The sequence below is a fragment of the Aspergillus versicolor genome, assembly GCF_001890125.1.
Source record: "Aspergillus versicolor CBS 583.65 unplaced genomic scaffold ASPVEscaffold_1, whole genome shotgun sequence".
Lineage (NCBI taxonomy): Eukaryota > Fungi > Ascomycota > Eurotiomycetes > Eurotiales > Aspergillaceae > Aspergillus > Aspergillus versicolor.
This window is the reverse complement of record NW_024467524.1, coordinates 4562136-4579067: the sequence shown is the minus strand read 5'-3', so window position 1 is coordinate 4579067 and position 16932 is coordinate 4562136. Positions and strand designations below refer to the sequence as shown.

Here is a 16932-nt window from a genome sequence, read left to right as displayed (position 1 = left end):
CGTAAATTATGGCACTGTTGAATGCAAATACTCCACTAGACCGGCCCAGTTGAACCCAGAAACTACCAGAAACCCCGTGTATGCCACTTTTATGCCGTTGAAGGACAATGCTTTTGAGCTCCATGTTGATGAAGAACTCCATATGTTAGTCGTAACATCGTGATCATGTTGAAAAAAGTCTACTCAGGGTATCGGAAATATTAAAAGAAAATGCGCTTAGTAGCGGTAGCTAGAGAAAAGTCAGTTATGAGAGTCTTCAAGCAAACAATAAGAGAGACGTACTGGTCAGCCTTGTAAGGACCCTTGGCATCCAGGCCAAGGTACTCAGCCTGCACAGGGGTGAGGGTGGAAAGCTTGGCGTTGACGTGCTCAAGGTGGAGGTAAGCGACCTGCTCGTCGAGAACCTTGGGCAAAACGTAGACGCCAACATCCTTCTTGCCACTGGTACCGAACTCAGGGTACTTCTGGCCGAAAGCCTTGTCTTCAGCCTTGAACAGGGCAATCTGGGCAAGGACCTGGTTGGAGAAAGAGCAGGACATGACGAAGGAAGAGTGGCCAGTAGCACAGCCAAGGTTGACGAGACGGCCCTCAGCAAGGAGAATGATGTGACGGCCGTTGGGCATCAGGTAGCGGTCAACCTGGGGCTTGATGCTCTGGACGGACTTGGCGTTGGCCTTGAGCCAGGCAACGTCGATTTCAATGTCGAAGTGACCAATGTCTTGAGGGGGGTTAGCTACCTAATCTAGTAATCACAGCCATGTTAAAACTTACTGCAAACAATGGCGTCGTTGCGCATGGCCTCGAAGTGCTTGCCAACCAGGATGTCACGGCAACCAGTGGTGGTGACGAAGATCTGACCGAGGGCAGCAGCCTCGTCCATGGTGACGACCTCGTAACCCTGGACAGCGGCCTGGAGGGCGTTGATGGGGTCGATCTCAGTAACGAGAACACGAGCACCCATGGTGTGGAGAGCCTGAGCGCAACCCTTGCCCACATCACCGAAACCGGCAACGACACCGATCTTACCAGCAATCATGACATCGGTGGCACGCTTGATACCATCGATGAGAGACTCGCGGCAACCGTACAGGTTGTCGAACTTGGACTTGGTGACGGAGTCGTTGACGTTGATGGAGGGAACAAGGAGCTTGTTGTCCTTGAGCATGCGGTAAAGGTGGTGAACACCGGTGGTGGTCTCCTCAGAGAGACCGAAGCAGCCCTGGAGCTGCTCAGGGTACTTGTTGTGGACGAGAGAGGTCAAGTCACCACCGTCATCGAGGATGAGGTTGAGCTTCTGGCCATCCTTGAAAGCAGAGAGCTGCTGGTCCAAGCACCAGTTGTACTCCTCCTCGGTCTCACCCTTCCAGGCAAAGCTACTCAAGTTAGCGGAAGTCAATCAATTAGATAAATACAAGGTTCACGTACACAGGGACACCAGCGGCGGCAATGGCGGCAGCGGCGTGGTCCTGGGTGGAGAAGATGTTGCAGCTAGTCCAGGTAACCTCAGCACCGAGAGCAACGAGGGTCTCAATGAGGACGGCAGTCTGGATGGCTATAAAATGTCAGGTTGGCCCAATAACAACCCGGTATAAAGTACATACTCATGTGAAGACAACCGGCAATACGGGCACCCTTCAGAGGCTGGTCAGCACCGTACTTAGTACGGATGGCCATGAGACCAGGCATCTCAATCTCGGCGATCTCGATCTCGCGGCGACCGAAAGCGGCCAGCGACTGCTCACGTTAGGATTGGGCTCTCGTCGAGTGGTCTAGAGTTGGAAAACATACGATGTCGGCGACCTTGAACTTCTGAGCGGGGGCAGCCATGGCTGTGATTGTGGAGGATATTTAGGAAAAGAGAAAAACTAGAGAGGTTTGTTAGCAATTGACGTTCTGGTCAAAGTTCTCATCGAGAGACTCACAATAGAAAAGGATGAGAGGGATGAGAGGAAAGAGAGGAGGAGGAAGGAGGAAGAGAAAAGGGAGGAGAAGAAAAGGATGAGCAGAACCAGAAGAGGGGCAGCCGGGGGGTCGGTTGGCTGTCCAGTTCTTGCGGCGGGGCTGTCAAAAAATGGGGCGGTCGGTCTTACTCAGCCTATCAACACCGCTCCTCTTGGTGTTTATCCTGATCCTGGCAATATTGCTGCAAAAGACCATTTGCTCCAGATTTATACATTTCCGAAAAAAGATAGAGCGTGTGTTGGTTGTGTAGTGAGCGGCATGTCCTGAATGTTATCTATATAACTAGTGGACGGGTGGAGCGCTTGGAGCGTTGCCGGGGAGGAGATCAAACTTCTTCACTCTCCAAAAGTAGACCCCTCATCGCCAATCTCAAGGGTTTTCCATGTTCAAGGCATTGGAATAGCTCTATTACGACTTTCAATTTGGTTACTGTTCAAGGTGCTCTGGCCCAGCTGTATTCGGGGCATTTCGACGCTGCCAACCCAGCCCCACATTCGGCGTTGGTGAGCGTCCAACGCAGCAGTCTATAAGCATCAACCTTGAGGAACACAGAGGACCACAGCAACAACCCCGAGGATCGGACCTTGCTCGGAGTGGAGCAGAATAAACACGACCGTGAATGGGCTGTCGATCTGGACGTCGGTCTTTTTTCTCCGGGTAGTCTCGGACATTCCATCAAAAGTCTCACAGCAGCTAGAGTCGTGGCGGGGCACCTGCTACAAAGGTACTGTATAAGATCGCAACAATACTCACTGAGTGTCAGGTCCAAGGAAAACATAGTAGGGTGTCATCAACATGACACTTTTTTACGACCAATATTTCAGGTTTTGATTGTCAGGTTTTCCACGGTTTCGGAGAAATAATGTATACTTGGAATATTGTAATATATATCTGGTTAAGCACATCGCAAACCCGATCTCTCCCCAAAAATTAAAATATACAAACAACCATTATGTAATAATCCTGTACTACAATTTCTAGCTCCTAACAAATCCCGAATGCTCTCATTACGTCCATCGCTAACAATAATGAGCTATATCACCTAAACATCTTCGGATCCCGCCGCGTGGCGGGAAGAGATCGAGTAGATCTGTTTATTTTGAATCAAGTTGAATGACTTGCTGAGAAATATTATATTAAAACGTGATATTCGTTAGTTATATATACCCCCCGCTTAAACACCGTCGCCAAAACGATACGCATTCATCCACCTCTGCGAAGCGTTAGTATCAGTTCAACCTGTGGATAGCAGGCTTGACGTACCTTATCATAAGGCTTCGACGAGTCACAGAATCTCAAATCTGTAGCTAGGCGGATAACTCCCTCGGGATCATTATTTATGGTCGAAGCATGGATCTATCAGTTGCTATCAGTCATGTCTAATATATAATCAGTGGTCTCGAACGTACCGCGTGAGGCTTGTGCAGGACGACATCCCCGGCCTCATATGCAGAAGCTAGCCAACGCCGATTGTGCTGCTTGGCAAACTCTGCTGGAAATTCTGACAACAGCCCAGTCGCCATCATGTTCGAATTGAACGCACTGCGGGCTTCGTCCTCTGTCAAGCCAGCATTCTTGGCCTTTGTGGTGAACTCATCCTCGATCTTAAGCCCGACGGAGTCACCTAGATACGAGTTAACCCTCTGGAAATGTAAACTGAATGAAGGCGCTTAGTTGATACATACCATCCTCGAGATAAATCAATCCTCCCCCGTTTAACTTAACATCGCCAATAGGAACCCAGGCCGTCACGCTCGTGGGCTCACCATACCTCAAGAAGATCTGATCATAATGCACTCCAATGGGTTTCGTCCCGGGGGTATTGTTCCTCAACAACGTGCGCTGAAAAGTCAAGGTGTCTTTCCCCCACCCACTAAACTTGGCCACAAAATCATACAACGCGGGATGATGGCACAGCTTTTCGACATACCAGTCCTTATAATGGGCCTCTATGGCGCGATCCACGAACTGATCTGCCTTCTCGCCGCCTGGTCTCCCGTTCCCACCAACAGCACCAGCCCCAATGCCGGGGTAATGCTCTGGGTCTTTGGTGGGGTTGAAGATGCCTTCGACGGGGTCGGAGCCTTCTTTAAGGACTTCGGTGGGGGCGAGGTAGGAAAAGTACTGGCGGCGGGTTTCTAGGACATCTTCGCGCGGGAGAACCTGTTTGAGAAAGAGGTAGCCATCTTCGTCGTAGCGTTTGCGGAGCTCTTCGATGGGAAGCGATGGGTCTGAGGGGCGGAGGAGGGCGGCGTTCTCGGAAGTGAGGGGCCCGTCGTTGACGGCGAGGGTTTCTGTTAGGACTCCTGGCATGGTTGTGATGTTATTATCTAGATAGAGAAGAGGATGCGATATCGAATTTGAGAATACCTGGAGAGACAGTGGCCGGTTAAATAAGTCTCCTGGACTGCACCAAGAGCATCTTCTGTTCTATTTTTTCCGAGTCAGTCACACCCCAGACTTGGTAGCTACCCCCGCCTTCTCCAATCCAATCCTCAACTTTGCTGGGCCCAGTGGATTCACTGCTGCGAGCTGTATCGCAAAAGCATTCACTGTGAGTGGACGATTTCCCGACCATCAACGTGGAAAAATTCCATGACGAAGTTCGAGCTCCAGGCGGACGGGGAAAGATTCCCTTTTAAAGCCTGTCCCATGATCCCATTAAACGTAATGTTCCATTTCAAGTAATCTTCCACTTAAAGTAATGTTACTCTTTAAGGCAATAAAATGTCAAGCCTGACGATATATCAAACCGAGAGAGAACACCAATGGACCACCTAATACGCCCGTATGTCAAAAACCCATCCCATGATTCATAACCGATTTAATCCTTCCACTCCTTGAACTCCCAATCCCCAGCTTTCTCGCCCACCACGAGCTCCAAAGTCGTGAACTCAATTCGCTCATACATTGTCTTCGCAGCCCTTCGCGCCTGCGCATGCCACGGCCCCGTCCCGCCAGCTCGTGCGTCTTCTCGACTCCTCCATACACCTAATGCGCGCCACAAGTTAGCAACCATTACCAACAAATCCCGCCAATAGATATCAGGCAATATCAAACGGACGGACAGAACAGCGTGGGATGAACATACAAGTAGCAAGATTCTCTCTCTTCTCATTCTTACTCCCAAACCAATACTTCAGCAACCCGCCACTCGCCACGGCCTCCGCATGAGACCGCTCATCGAGCAAATGCAGTCGGTCGGGGTCCGCATCTGCGCGCAGAATTGATCGGAAAGCAACTACATAGAAGCTGTGCTGTGTCCAGGGCTGCTCTCCTTGTTTCGCTGCGATATCGTGCAGGGTTTCGAAGACAGAGTTCCAATTGAAGGCTTCGACATAGGGCGCTGTCGCGTAGTCTGGCCGGATGGGCGTGAGTGTTGTTAGGGCTTGTGCTAGGAATTGGTTTGCGGCGTCGAGGGTTGAGAGATCCAGCAGGTGCTCTGCGGTTGTATAAGGGGATGAGATGATGTGGTTGGTGCTGGTGTCTTTGTCTTTGTCTTTCGACGACCTGAGCGCGGACTCGGACTCATTGTAAGACTCTAGAGGTATTGTTGGTGGCACTGCTGGCAAGGCCGAGGGGTTGACTGCGCTGTCTGCAGCCACCACTATAGCTGCGGATGCCATTCTATATTGTATGATGTTCTATCGGACTGAACTGGAATAATTGCACGCTCGCCCAACAACGCCTCAATGTACGCCGAAGAAAAAGTGAAAAAGAAGGGTAAAAAAAGCCGAAAATTATAGGAACCGAAAAGAACAGAGGAATAAAGAGTCGAGCCGAATTTATAGAGCAGCAAAGGGTGAGTCAATTGCAGTCCCAAAATCCAGAGCATAGCAGAAGATTCCACCCGAAGCACGCAATGCGATGACGAGCTCGCCCTGGGAAAGAACATCACCGTTGAATTCACGATTCATGCCCATCTTGAGCACAATATTACTGTTGCGGTGACAAAAACCGTTGCATTCTCTCACCGTATTTTAGTACTACTACTGCTTCAAGTAGTTAAGATCTGGGCTTGGTGGGATTTGCAGGGGTCCTCGGAGTTCGGAGGGTTTGTAGATCGCAGACCGCGTAATGCTGGGTCAGTGATTGGTATCTGCCCCCGGGGAAATGGTTTAGTCTGCGGGATTCCCCGCGCAGCTTTTACATATTAATTTACTGAAGATTCTGGAATGGATGGTGGAATATCTTAATTCTCAAGAATTTTAGTATATCATACATTATCGATGGTATCATGTGAGCCCAGAACCCTCACTCTCGAAACGCCGTGAAATGCTCGCATCCCGAATGGAAGCGATGAAACATAAGTAAAAGAGCTAATACTACTTCGAAGGGGGCGGAGGAGGTCCCATTTTTCCTGCACCGGTATCAACTTTCTTATTGGGTAAGGCAGGTACTTTGAATCCTCCATTTGCCCCTTGAGAAGGATTGCTGCTCTGTCCACCGACTTGGGTGAAGGTGCCTGATTTGAACCACCGGTCTTCTTCCGCCTTGCGCTTGCGATTGAGCTCGGCTTGCGCCTTGGGGTCGACTAGTTCAAGACCCTGTACCGGTGTGAAAGCGATAGTACTGGCTGTACCGCCTGCACCACCGAATGAAGTCCCAATACCCGAGGACCGGAGACCCTTGGCTTGCAAAACGCTCGCCGTCCCACTTGGACCCTGACCGAATGTGCGTAGAGATGAAGCAGTTCCACTGGCCGGAGTCGCCGCGCCCCATCCTTTGTTGGACTTGCTTAGTCTTGCCCTCGTTCTTTGATCGATCTGGGTTGCTCGGATGCGCCCGTCGTCCTGCTGACCCATCATACCAAGACCGACAGTTCCTTCTCCAGTGCCATATCCAATTTCGGCTTCCTCCTTGCCGAATGCTACGCGGTTCTGTGCCTTGCGAAGTTCGGTCATTGCGACAGCCTCCTTGGCCTTTCGAGCCCTTCTACCACCTCGCTTCCTTGAAGGCTTATCATCCGGTGCAGGAAGAGCCTTAGTCCCAGAGTTGGGAGGAGGCTCGGTCAGTTTCTCCAGACGTTTAAAACACTGTTCCTTCAAATCCTCTCCCAGCGAGCCATCGGGGCTATAATTTGAGACGTCGGCCCGAGTAGCAAGAACCATTTTGGCGGAGACAATGCGAATCGCCTGCTTCTTGAGGTCGTTCGGAATGTCTTGGATGAGTTCTGAGTGGTAGAGAAACCCCTGCGATCTGATACCAATATTCGTAGCGAATCCTAATCCTTCCTTTCTCTTCGAACCTTGGGCACCCAAGTTGCACGCCGGAATCTTAGCAAGCTCACGCAGTCCTCCCGACTGATTAAGGAACTGGGCTGCGGTTTCCGGTCCGATCAGCGCTGCCAAATTGGGAGCAATCTGACTCATGCGGGACTGAATACTCTGTGTAAGCGCAGTCCGTTCTTGGTCCAGCTTCAGGATTCTCTCGCAAGTATCCAGCACGGTCTTCAGTTCCGGCTCCGTCATCTCGCGCCCTCGAGTAGTTGTACCTTCCACCGCAACAACCATCAAAGTGGGACCATCCAGAATCGATTTCAGAGGTACCCCAACCATATTGTCCGCGGTGTTGGATAGCGCTTTGATATCCTTCAGCGGGCCATTCTTGAGAATAGCGACGGTTTTCGCATAGTCGATAGAGTTCGTGACAAGGGTTTCGAGTTCAGGAAATCTGATAGAATAATGATCGCGTAGTGATTTGTGGAGTCGTGTTAGTTCATCCGCGGTCGATATCGCAATGTCGAACTCGTTCGTGACCTCTTTGTTAGCGGGTTCTTGAAGAAGTTGCTCTTCGTCCTGGTCTTCGTCGATGGCCTCAGCACCTTCAGCGCCCTCGGCGCCGTCGACGCCCTCGAAATCTTCATCGTCTTCGAAATCTCTCAATAGTTCTTCGGCGGTAGACATGATAGCTCGATTGCCTGCAACAACTGCAGTTACCGCAAGTTTATAGAATATTTCTTTGAGGGTGTGAATTTCATCATAAAACTTGCCGCTGTTAGAGCAACTGCTGAGTCATCCGTGCTAACCAACTAACTAACTATCGGAGTCCGGGTGGCGATATGAGCCGCAAGCGCAGCTTTTTTGCATTTTCGGTAGCTAGGCACTCGGGCATATAATCGTCACCACTCAACCATCCACGTATCTTTTTTTCGAACCATCTCCCCGCCAGAATGGAGGCATCGCGTGGCCCTCCCAGGGTCAAGAATAAGGCCGCTGCCCCGGTCCAGATCTCGGCGGAGCAGCTGCTCCGCGAGGCAGTGGACCGGCAGGAGGACTCACTGCAGGCGCCGACGCAGCGATTTGCGGACTTGGAAGAACTACACGAATACCAGGGTCGCAAGAGAAAGGATTTTGAGGACTATGTGCGGCGGAATCGAATTAACATGAACAACTGGATGCGGTACGCCGCTTGGGAGTTGGAGCAGAAGGAATTTCGACGCGCGCGATCCATCTTTGAGCGGGCGCTGGACGTCACGGCGACCCATGTGCCGCTTTGGATTCGGTATATCGAGTCGGAAATGCGGAATCGAAATATCAACCACGCGAGGAACCTGCTTGATCGTGCAGTTACCATTTTGCCCCGGGTCGATAAGCTTTGGTACAAATATGTCTATATGGAAGAGACTCTGGGGAACATTCCTGGAACGCGGCAAGTGTTTGAGCGATGGATGTCATGGGAACCGGATGAGGGTGCTTGGAGTGCGTATATCAAGCTGGAGAAGAGATACAATGAGTTCGAGAGGGCGCGGGCGATTTTCCAACGGTTTACGATTGTGCACCCAGAGCCTAGGAATTGGATCAAATGGGCTCGATTTGAGGAGGAGAACGGTACCAGCGACTTGGTGAGAGAGGTATACGGAGTGGCTGTGGAGACGTTAGGCGAGGATTTTATGGATGAGAAGCTATTTATTGCCTACGCCAAGTTCGAAGCGAAGCTGAAAGAATACGAGCGCGCCAGGGCTATCTACAAGTATGCTCTTGACCGACTACCGCGTTCAAAATCTACTACCCTCCACAAGGCGTACACCACCTTCGAGAAACAATATGGTGACCGTGATGGTGTTGAGAATGTCATTCTCTCAAAACGCCGAGTCCAGTACGAGGAGCAGCTAAAGGAAAACCCACGCAATTATGATATCTGGTTTGACTTTGCGCGCTTGGAAGAAACTTCAGGCGATCCGGAGCGAGTGCGGGATGTCTACGAACGGGCCATTGCGCAAGTCCCTCCGTCTCAAGAAAAGCGACACTGGAGGCGATATATCTACCTCTGGATATTCTATGCTACTTGGGAGGAGATGGAGGCCAAGGACATCGATCGTGCTCGCCAGGTCTATACTGAATGCCTGAAACTCATACCTCACAAGAAGTTCACATTTGCCAAGGTTTGGCTGATGAAAGCACAGTTTGAGGTGCGACAGCTGAACCTCCAAGCGGCGCGCAAGACTCTAGGTCAGGCGCTTGGAATGTGCCCGAAGGATAAACTTTTCCGTGGGTATGTCGAACTGGAACGTCAATTGTTTGAGTTCGTACGGTGCCGGACGCTGTACGAGAAGCAAATCGAATGGAACCCATCTAACGGCCAGTCTTGGATCCAGTACGCAGAACTGGAACGGGGCCTAGAGGATAGTGACCGTGCACGAGCTATCTACGAGCTGGGAATTGAACAGCCAACTCTGGATATGCCAGAGATTGTTTGGAAATCTTACATCGACTTTGAGGATTACGAAGGCGAGTACGAGCGTGAGCGACAATTGTATGAACGCCTTCTGCAGAAAACGGACCACGTCAAGGTGTGGATCAACTACGCCCGGTTCGAAATCAACGTGCCGGACGAGGAGGAAGAGGAAGAAGAAGAAGAAGAAGAGCGACCGATCAGCGACGAGGCCAAGCGACGAGCCAGAGCCGTCTTCGAGCGCGCACACAATGTATTCAAGGAGAAGGAACTCAAGGAAGAGGTATGTTATCGTCGCCGTTATACTCACGGGAATGAAATACTAACATATGTCCAGCGAGTGGAACTGCTCAACGCGTGGCGGTCGTTCGAACACACACATGGATCGCCAGAGGATATCGACAAGATCGAGAAGCAGATGCCACGACGCGTCAAGAAGCGACGCAAGTTGGACGACGACCGGTACGAGGAGTACATGGACTATGTATTCCCGGCGGACGACCAGTCGGCAGCGAACCTGTCGAAGCTGCTGCGGATGGCGCACCAATGGAAGCAGGGGTCGGCAAGCGGGCAGTAAGGAAGAGCTGGGCGTTGGTCGCGATGGTCGCGATGCATATGTATATCATGATCAAGAACAATCTAATAGATACTCGGCGGAATCCGTCACGTTCCACGTAGAAGGGTCCCCCACAATAATTCAGGAACAGCTAACTGTCGTCATTCGCCGCTCCTCATTGGCAGAGAACCTACCTGTGAAAACCGAGACCCGCAGCCAATCGCATTGCAAGAACAATGCACTCGTGAGCTGGAGGCCCGACCGACGATCAGGGCGCAGGCTCGGGCGCTGTCAGTGGCAGACCAGAAAACCACTCACAGCCATCTGCAGGAACAGGAAACCGTTGCACGCCGTGATAAGCTGAATGCTTGTGATGTCGTTGCAGCTGCTGAAAACTTTGTGCTCTCAGAAATTGGATCTGCCTGCTCTTGACGTATTAGCGTGCCTGCTGTGCCGGAACACCTGAGAGTCGCCGTCAGGGCCAACCATGGGCCGCATGGGATGAACTGACCTCTGCCCCTGAACGATCCCTGGCTCAAGGGCTCCTTGCTGACGCTGTAAGGAACTAAGGATCGCCTAAACAAACAGGTTTGATATCATCCCGTGCCTGACGTCGATGGAGGAAGCTGTCCATTGTCAGCCGGAGTCGAGTCGCGTTTCGTTCTGATTTTCCGGTGCGGTTCTGTGTAGTCTTCGTAGCGTGTTCAGTGTTCTCCTCACTTTTGTCCCTTAGTGTGATCGTGGTGTGGTTTCATCCATCCTCTCGACCCCCGTCGATCTCCCCGTGCTGGTCGCTCGGTTTCCCATCCTCACCTCTGTTGGATTTCTATCCTTCACTCTGTTTTTATCAATTCATCTTCAATTTCATTCACGACGTGAACGATATCAGGTCCAGACTCGCAGCAGGTAAGAAAATTTCCACTTGTTGGTCCAAGCTGTCGGCCCGTTGTTTCACCAAACCAGTGTTCGCCCATACAATCAATGTAAATTAATTACGGAGGCTTCCCACTCTGATTCTTGCGACAGTCTGCCTCCCCTGACTCGGAGTCTTCCGTCACCCTCTCCTCTCCTCATCCTCATCCTCAATCCTTTCTCGTCTCCTCTCGTTTTCTGTTCTTGCGTTTTCTCTGGCCCCTGCGGTCTGTTGTCCCTCGTTTTGCTCTCCCTGCCGGTTTGACATCGTGCATCGGTCGCCCTATGACCTACTATTCCAGCCCCTGAAAATTCGCCGATTGACAGCCACCAGGTCGCCCTTCTTTTTTCTGATTTCTTTTTCCTTCGCTCCCTCTTGGGCTATCGAACCGTCGATCTCTTTTCCCTGCCAGCATCCCAGCCGACGTTTGCTCTGTAAACCCGTCTTGTAACACAATCGAGTGCCATCCTCGTCCCTGGAGACGGCCCTTTACTACACCCCTCGATACCATGAGATAGGACTCTGGCAGTCACCTTCCGTTCTCTCCCTTTACTCCTTATCCCCGACCGCATTCGTTTCGGGTGGCTGGTTACCCACCAGGTCCTATCTTCGGCTGGTATCTTCGAAGACTTCGATCTGAATCTTTGCTATCATTGAGCAACATGCTTGTTCCCGAGCCCCCGGTGAAGTTAGAGGGACATTGCTCCGTGATTCATGAAAACACTCTTTACACCTACTCCGAAAATGGCTTCGCCGCTATTCCTCTCAAGCGCGACGGCGGATGGACCGAACCTCCCACGGAGGGAGCTGAGCTAGTCTCGAAAGCAGCTTGTGTTATAGGCGGTGTTGATGGAAACGAACACCAAAAAGCGCTATATGTAGTTGGAGGGACATCGTCAAAGTCAAAGAATTCAAAGACGCCAGCTCTTCAACGATACACTTTCAAAGATAGGAAGTGGAAATCTATTTCTTTCGATCAAGCCAACCTCGTCAACCGGACATCCCACAGCGCTGTCTACCTGGAATCCATTTCCACGATCGTGGTATATGGTGGCAGTATGACAGACTCAGAGCAGAAGTCGGCTGACTCGTTTTCCGTAACGACCGGGCCGGAATACATTCTTGACTCTATGACTGGAAAATCCCCGGCGATTTTGCCCGCGCTTTTTGCCTGGGACGATGAAACCGCTGTTTTGTTCGGAGGTGATACTACTGAAACCAGGACGCAGTTTTGGTCCAAGGGTGATGGACACTGGAACCTAGGCGAGCAAAACTTGACGTCAGAATTGCCAGAGGCGAAGACTGCCCTTCTCACTAGATCCAACGGAGAAAAGATACTGCAGACTTTCGATACCAGCGCTTCACCAGTCACAGTCAAGCAGTTGTTCAAGTCAAAACAATCCGATTCCTCCAAGAAGCAGGAAAGAGCCGCCAACGATATGCCGAAGTATGATGATTCTCTTGCACCTACCACAACTGCAGAGGGCGCCTCGTTGGCCCAGAGTTACGGCTCAGACGACCAACTTGTGGTGTTATCAGGTGGTGGCGGTACCGACTCCTTGTCCATCTTCAACCAAACCTCGAACAGCTGGGTGAATTCAACCAAACTGTTCTATGGTGACAAAACCGAACAAGAGATTCTTGGATCAATAACACCCACATCGTCCTCACAACCTTCGCCCACCACATCAGAATCCTCGACACCGTCAGAGCCGGTAGGCGGCAGCGGCGGCTCAAGTAACGATAACGTTGGCGTGATTCTTGGTGCAGTTTTGGGAAGTCTTGCAGGCGTTGCCATCATCCTTGTGCTTATACTATTCTATATCAGGAGGAAGAAGGAGAAGATGAGACAGGCGGGCGGTCTGGACAAGGACCGACTGAGCTTCCAGGACCAGGGTGTAGAGCCCCTGGCTCGCTCAGCCTACCCCATGGCCGAGAGTCCTGCACCGAGAGCAGCTGGGTCCATGGATTCGTTAGCCATCTTCTCAGGAAATATGGGAGATGAAAAGGCCCCCAAACCCGCTGGCTCTCTTCCACAGCACATGCAAAAGTCTCAGCCCGCACGGCCTAGTCCGCTCAACAACATCCATTCCAGCGACGGCGATGATAAAGCCATTGAAGCAGGCGCATCCGCTGTACGCCCTGGTGACCGCACGACCGATGAAGGCTGGGGTAAATACTTCCAGGACAACCACACAACCCCGACCCTGGTTGGCATGCAGTCTCCTTTCGACTCGACGCGCGATTCAAAAGCCACCATATGGCCTGGAAATAACAATACGAACTCCCTCCCGCCTTTGGACACAAACTTCCTCCACCAGCCCACCCCATTAGGGCGAGTCAACAGCGGCAGCCCCACAGCAGGAGTCGCGACATCCGTTGTAGACGGCAGGCAGATCGTGATCGCTGAGGGCCAGTCAGCCAGGATCTCCAGTGCCGACTCTGCCAGCATAGTCTCAGAGGAGGACCCGGAGCGGTATAACCCTATCCGTGAACACAGCTGGCTCGGTCGTCCCCCAAGCAGTGCCTACAGCAGGAGCTTTTACAACCCACATAGCAGCACGCGGGAACTTCCTTCCACAGCCGTCCCTTCTACAGCTACCCCCTCGACCGTTGACTACAGAAAGCACGACTCGGCTCGCACCAACACGCGAGGCTCCAGTGTTCTCATCCCTGATGGCCAGCCGCTCCCACGAAACAACGTCAACTCGGATATGAGTTGGCTGAACATCCACGCCGATCGATAATCCGAATCCTCTTTAACCTCTGATGCAACTAAGCTCGCTGCTGGTCATCTCAATCTTTAGCACCATACACAAACAAAAAGCAAAAAACCCCCTCCCAGCCATAATCGGGCCGGCACGCCACCCACTCACCCACTCCCTCAATCTCATCTTGTCCAGCGCGGTACGGTGCTCGACTTGGCATGAATTGTGTACAACTCTTTTCGCTCTCAGCGCTTCTTTTCTTACATCTTACTGCATCTACCGTTTCTTTCATTTCGCGTCCCTCCTTCCTCAATTTATTCATATAATACAGCCTGGCCTGCTTTTCTTGATATCCACGTGGTCATTCATTGTCTCTCCCGCTACCTGTTTGTTTACGTCCATGTTCTTCGTGTTGGATTGCAGTTAGGTACATTGCATTGTATGTACATAGATTACATTTCCTTGGCTAGGTTTGGTTTGGTTGTATGTGGTGTATCGAGTCGTGCCGTTTCTTTTCCTTCAAGGTTGGGCTTGATGTGATGTTGATTTTGTTGTTAACTTGTGCATTTGCATGGCTTAGCTTGGCTGCTTGTCGGCTAGGCTAGACTACGCTTACTTTACCATTGGTATCCCATGCTTGATTTGCATGGCTGGAATGAAATGGATTGACTGCATAACATTGTCTTGCATTGCAATTGAAACCCTTGCTATTCTTCGTAATGATTACTCGGATGGAACCCGAAACAGCCCTGGGGGCATGCTGCATATGGGTGGCCTGTCCCAAACATCCAATTCTGCCCTGTCCACGCTCCACAACCATGTTCTCCAAAAAAATAAATAAAATAAGCAAATAAGAGGAGCTACCCCCATGTTTGGTGCGGTTTCTCTACAAGTGCAAGGCTGGCGTGACCCAAAAAATTAAGTGGTTATCAACGCTATCAGTCATCAGCTGCAGTAAGATGGGTTTCGCCTAAGCCCTAACTCAAACCAAGAAATAACTGCCGGATGTTAAGCATCAATCCCTTGGACACAATTCACCAGCACCAACCAACCTCTATCTGTTTATGCGTAACACAACTTGACTGCTGTCTTTGATAAGGGGACGGGAAAATAAATAAATTAAAAAAAAATGTGAGCAAAAAACATACAACAGCTGGGATTCGCATGTGGTCACCCACCATACTACTAACCAGCCGGCGTGTGGCTTAAGTACGGCTGAGCGGACGGGAAGCCCTGTTTTCCACACCCTGTGGTCGTATGTACCAGAAACAACTAAAGGAGAGTTGATATGGCATCTATTTCTTTTTATCTTTTTAAGGTGACGCTAAGAGTATTCAGTCGAGTCCGAAAAGTTGTAAGGTGTGGCTATAGTCGTGGATTCTGTCACAAAATGCATAACTTCCGAAGCGGAGCTCTATACAGATCCAGATACACTCATAAAATTGAGACATGGTGCTGAGACAACAATGGAACATAGTCCATCCTATGTTAGTCTGTTGACGGGAGCCCTAGGTTCCTTCCTGACTGAGAACTGCGGGTTCACCTCTTTAGACAGTTGCCATTCACGCCATTCCCTTTTAAAGACAAGCATAAAGGAGACCATATACTGTCCCGGGTTAAAATACCTTTATCTTGCTCCATTCACTACCTCGACCCTTCTTCCTTCACAAAAGAGACAAGAGTATAAAAAGAAGTGTCAACTAGCATGCACCTGCCTCGAGACCCGTTCTCCCATAGATCTCATTCTTATTAGTATTTTCAAGACGGCCGAATTACCGCCATGCCCAGCACCGGAAGGCTCCTAGCAGCCAACACGGCCTACCTCCTCGACGAAGCCAAAATCAAACACGTCGCCATCGGCTGGCAAGCCCTCGACACAATCGGAGACGAGAAAACCCCCGGAGAAGTCGACATCGCCATCCTAGACGATCAAATCACAGACGCAACCAAGCACCTCGTCTCCGCAGGATTCGACCAGCCCTGCAGTAGGCCCAACTGCGCCGAGTTCAAGATCGACCGCGGCGACCCCATAGTCAAAGAACGAGAACGAGCCAGGGCGAGGAGATTGAGACCAGCGCCAGGCTCGAAACCAGCACTTGACCCCGAATCTGGGTATGCCGGACATGGCTGGGCATACGCGCGCTGGCACGGAATCGCCGAAGCGCATTTCCACATCCACGGTGCAGACTACCTCCTCTCTCTACATCGCAAGTCACAAACGCTCTGGTGGATGAGTGATGAAGAATTTTGTATAACCAAAGAAGATCTCGCCATTGCAAACGCCCCGGGCAGTGAGAACCGACAACCGCATTTGATCCTCTCGACTGACACAGAACGCACCCCGCCGCGTGGTGAGCCATACAATGGTTCTGGACCCTGGAGCACACTGTACGGTGTGAAAATCCTGAATCCGGACTCGTTCACGGACGCGGTGCTCTTCCTTTTATGTCGGTATCTTAACCACGAAGGGCATCTCGACAAAATGTGTTTGAATATGATTGATTGCTTGAAGGATAAGTCCCCGAATAGGCTTAAGAAGAATGTTCGACCGGAGTTCAAGCACCTCTGGGACGCGTTTAATGGGCGTTCTACGTCTAAGGTGGTGCCCTTGGTTGCAGCGAAGTATCCAAGGTCATATCTTGCGGGCAGGAATGAGTTGGGGCCCTTGCCACTGCCGCCTGCGAGGGAAGAGGGACTAGATTGACGTTGATGTTGGGATTTTAGGATTGGATAGCTATGTATGTGCTAGCATGAGTTATGTTTGTCCTGTATTTTGTCTTTCTTTTTGGATCGATTTGCTCCATATTAGATTGTCTTCAGATTGATATCTGAGCGTGAATAAGACCTTTTATCCAAGTAATATCCATGATCTTCTGCCCGGTCCATTTGATTGCACGTAATCAGTTAAACGTGTAGCGTGGTAGATACTGCGACGAAGAACCGTTAGGTTCAATTTTACGTGTACAACTCAAGTCGCTATATGCATAACGTAAGGTAGTAAACCATAGCATACAAAACGAGCGTAGAGATTAAAATGAAAGCAGAAAAGAAAAGGTAAAAAACCGAAAATATTGGAATTGTGAAGTAGACAACGTCGTGTACTGTGTCATAAGCATTGT

General features: G+C 50.8%; 7 protein-coding genes across 7 annotated transcripts; 3 read left to right on the top strand and 4 right to left on the bottom strand.

The window, feature by feature from the left end:
* Window positions 1-216: 216 nt before the first annotated feature.
* Window positions 217-1827, bottom strand: ASPVEDRAFT_24480 (adenosylhomocysteinase; the record flags this gene model as incomplete). Its single annotated transcript, XM_040809675.1, has 6 exons — window positions 217-229; window positions 283-733; window positions 772-1373; window positions 1426-1552; window positions 1602-1734; window positions 1789-1827. 6 exons carry the CDS (start codon window positions 1825-1827, stop codon window positions 217-219), a joined length of 1365 nt encoding a protein of 454 aa, XP_040663292.1.
* A 1309-nt stretch (window positions 1828-3136) lies between these two features.
* Window positions 3137-4275, bottom strand: ASPVEDRAFT_121257 (uncharacterized protein; the record flags this gene model as incomplete). Its single annotated transcript, XM_040805869.1, has 4 exons — window positions 3137-3175; window positions 3226-3318; window positions 3372-3586; window positions 3648-4275. The coding sequence occupies 4 exons, from the start codon at window positions 4273-4275 to the stop codon at window positions 3137-3139; spliced, it is 975 nt and encodes a 324-aa protein (XP_040663291.1).
* Window positions 4276-4588: 313 nt separating this feature from the next.
* Window positions 4589-5988, bottom strand: ASPVEDRAFT_36950 (uncharacterized protein). The gene is made up of 2 exons (XM_040811335.1): window positions 5054-5988; window positions 4589-4953 (listed from the first exon to the last, which is right to left on the bottom strand). Exons 1-2 carry the CDS (start codon window positions 5586-5588, stop codon window positions 4787-4789), a joined length of 702 nt encoding a protein of 233 aa, XP_040663290.1. The 5' UTR covers window positions 5589-5988; the 3' UTR covers window positions 4589-4786.
* A 151-nt stretch (window positions 5989-6139) lies between these two features.
* ASPVEDRAFT_36947 (U4/U6-U5 snRNP complex subunit PRP31) lies at window positions 6140-7948 on the bottom strand. Its single transcript, XM_040811334.1, has one exon. The coding sequence runs from the start codon at window positions 7866-7868 to the stop codon at window positions 6288-6290; it is 1581 nt and encodes a 526-aa protein (XP_040663289.1). The 5' UTR covers window positions 7869-7948; the 3' UTR covers window positions 6140-6287.
* A 91-nt stretch (window positions 7949-8039) lies between these two features.
* Window positions 8040-10448, top strand: clf1 (putative cell cycle control protein (Cwf4)). The gene is made up of 2 exons (XM_040811333.1): window positions 8040-9919; window positions 9974-10448. Exons 1-2 carry the CDS (start codon window positions 8135-8137, stop codon window positions 10211-10213), a joined length of 2025 nt encoding a protein of 674 aa, XP_040663288.1. The 5' UTR covers window positions 8040-8134; the 3' UTR covers window positions 10214-10448.
* Window positions 10449-11767: 1319 nt separating this feature from the next.
* On the top strand, window positions 11768-13852 carry ASPVEDRAFT_120958 (uncharacterized protein; the record flags this gene model as incomplete). The annotated part of the gene is made up of 1 exon (XM_040805839.1): window positions 11768-13852. One exon carries the CDS (start codon window positions 11768-11770, stop codon window positions 13850-13852), a length of 2085 nt encoding a protein of 694 aa, XP_040663287.1.
* A 1713-nt stretch (window positions 13853-15565) lies between these two features.
* On the top strand, window positions 15566-16519 carry ASPVEDRAFT_146880 (uncharacterized protein; the record flags this gene model as incomplete). The annotated part of the gene is made up of 1 exon (XM_040808102.1): window positions 15566-16519. The coding sequence occupies exon 1, from the start codon at window positions 15594-15596 to the stop codon at window positions 16515-16517; it is 924 nt and encodes a 307-aa protein (XP_040663286.1). The 5' UTR covers window positions 15566-15593.
* Between the last annotated feature and the right edge of the window lie 413 nt (window positions 16520-16932).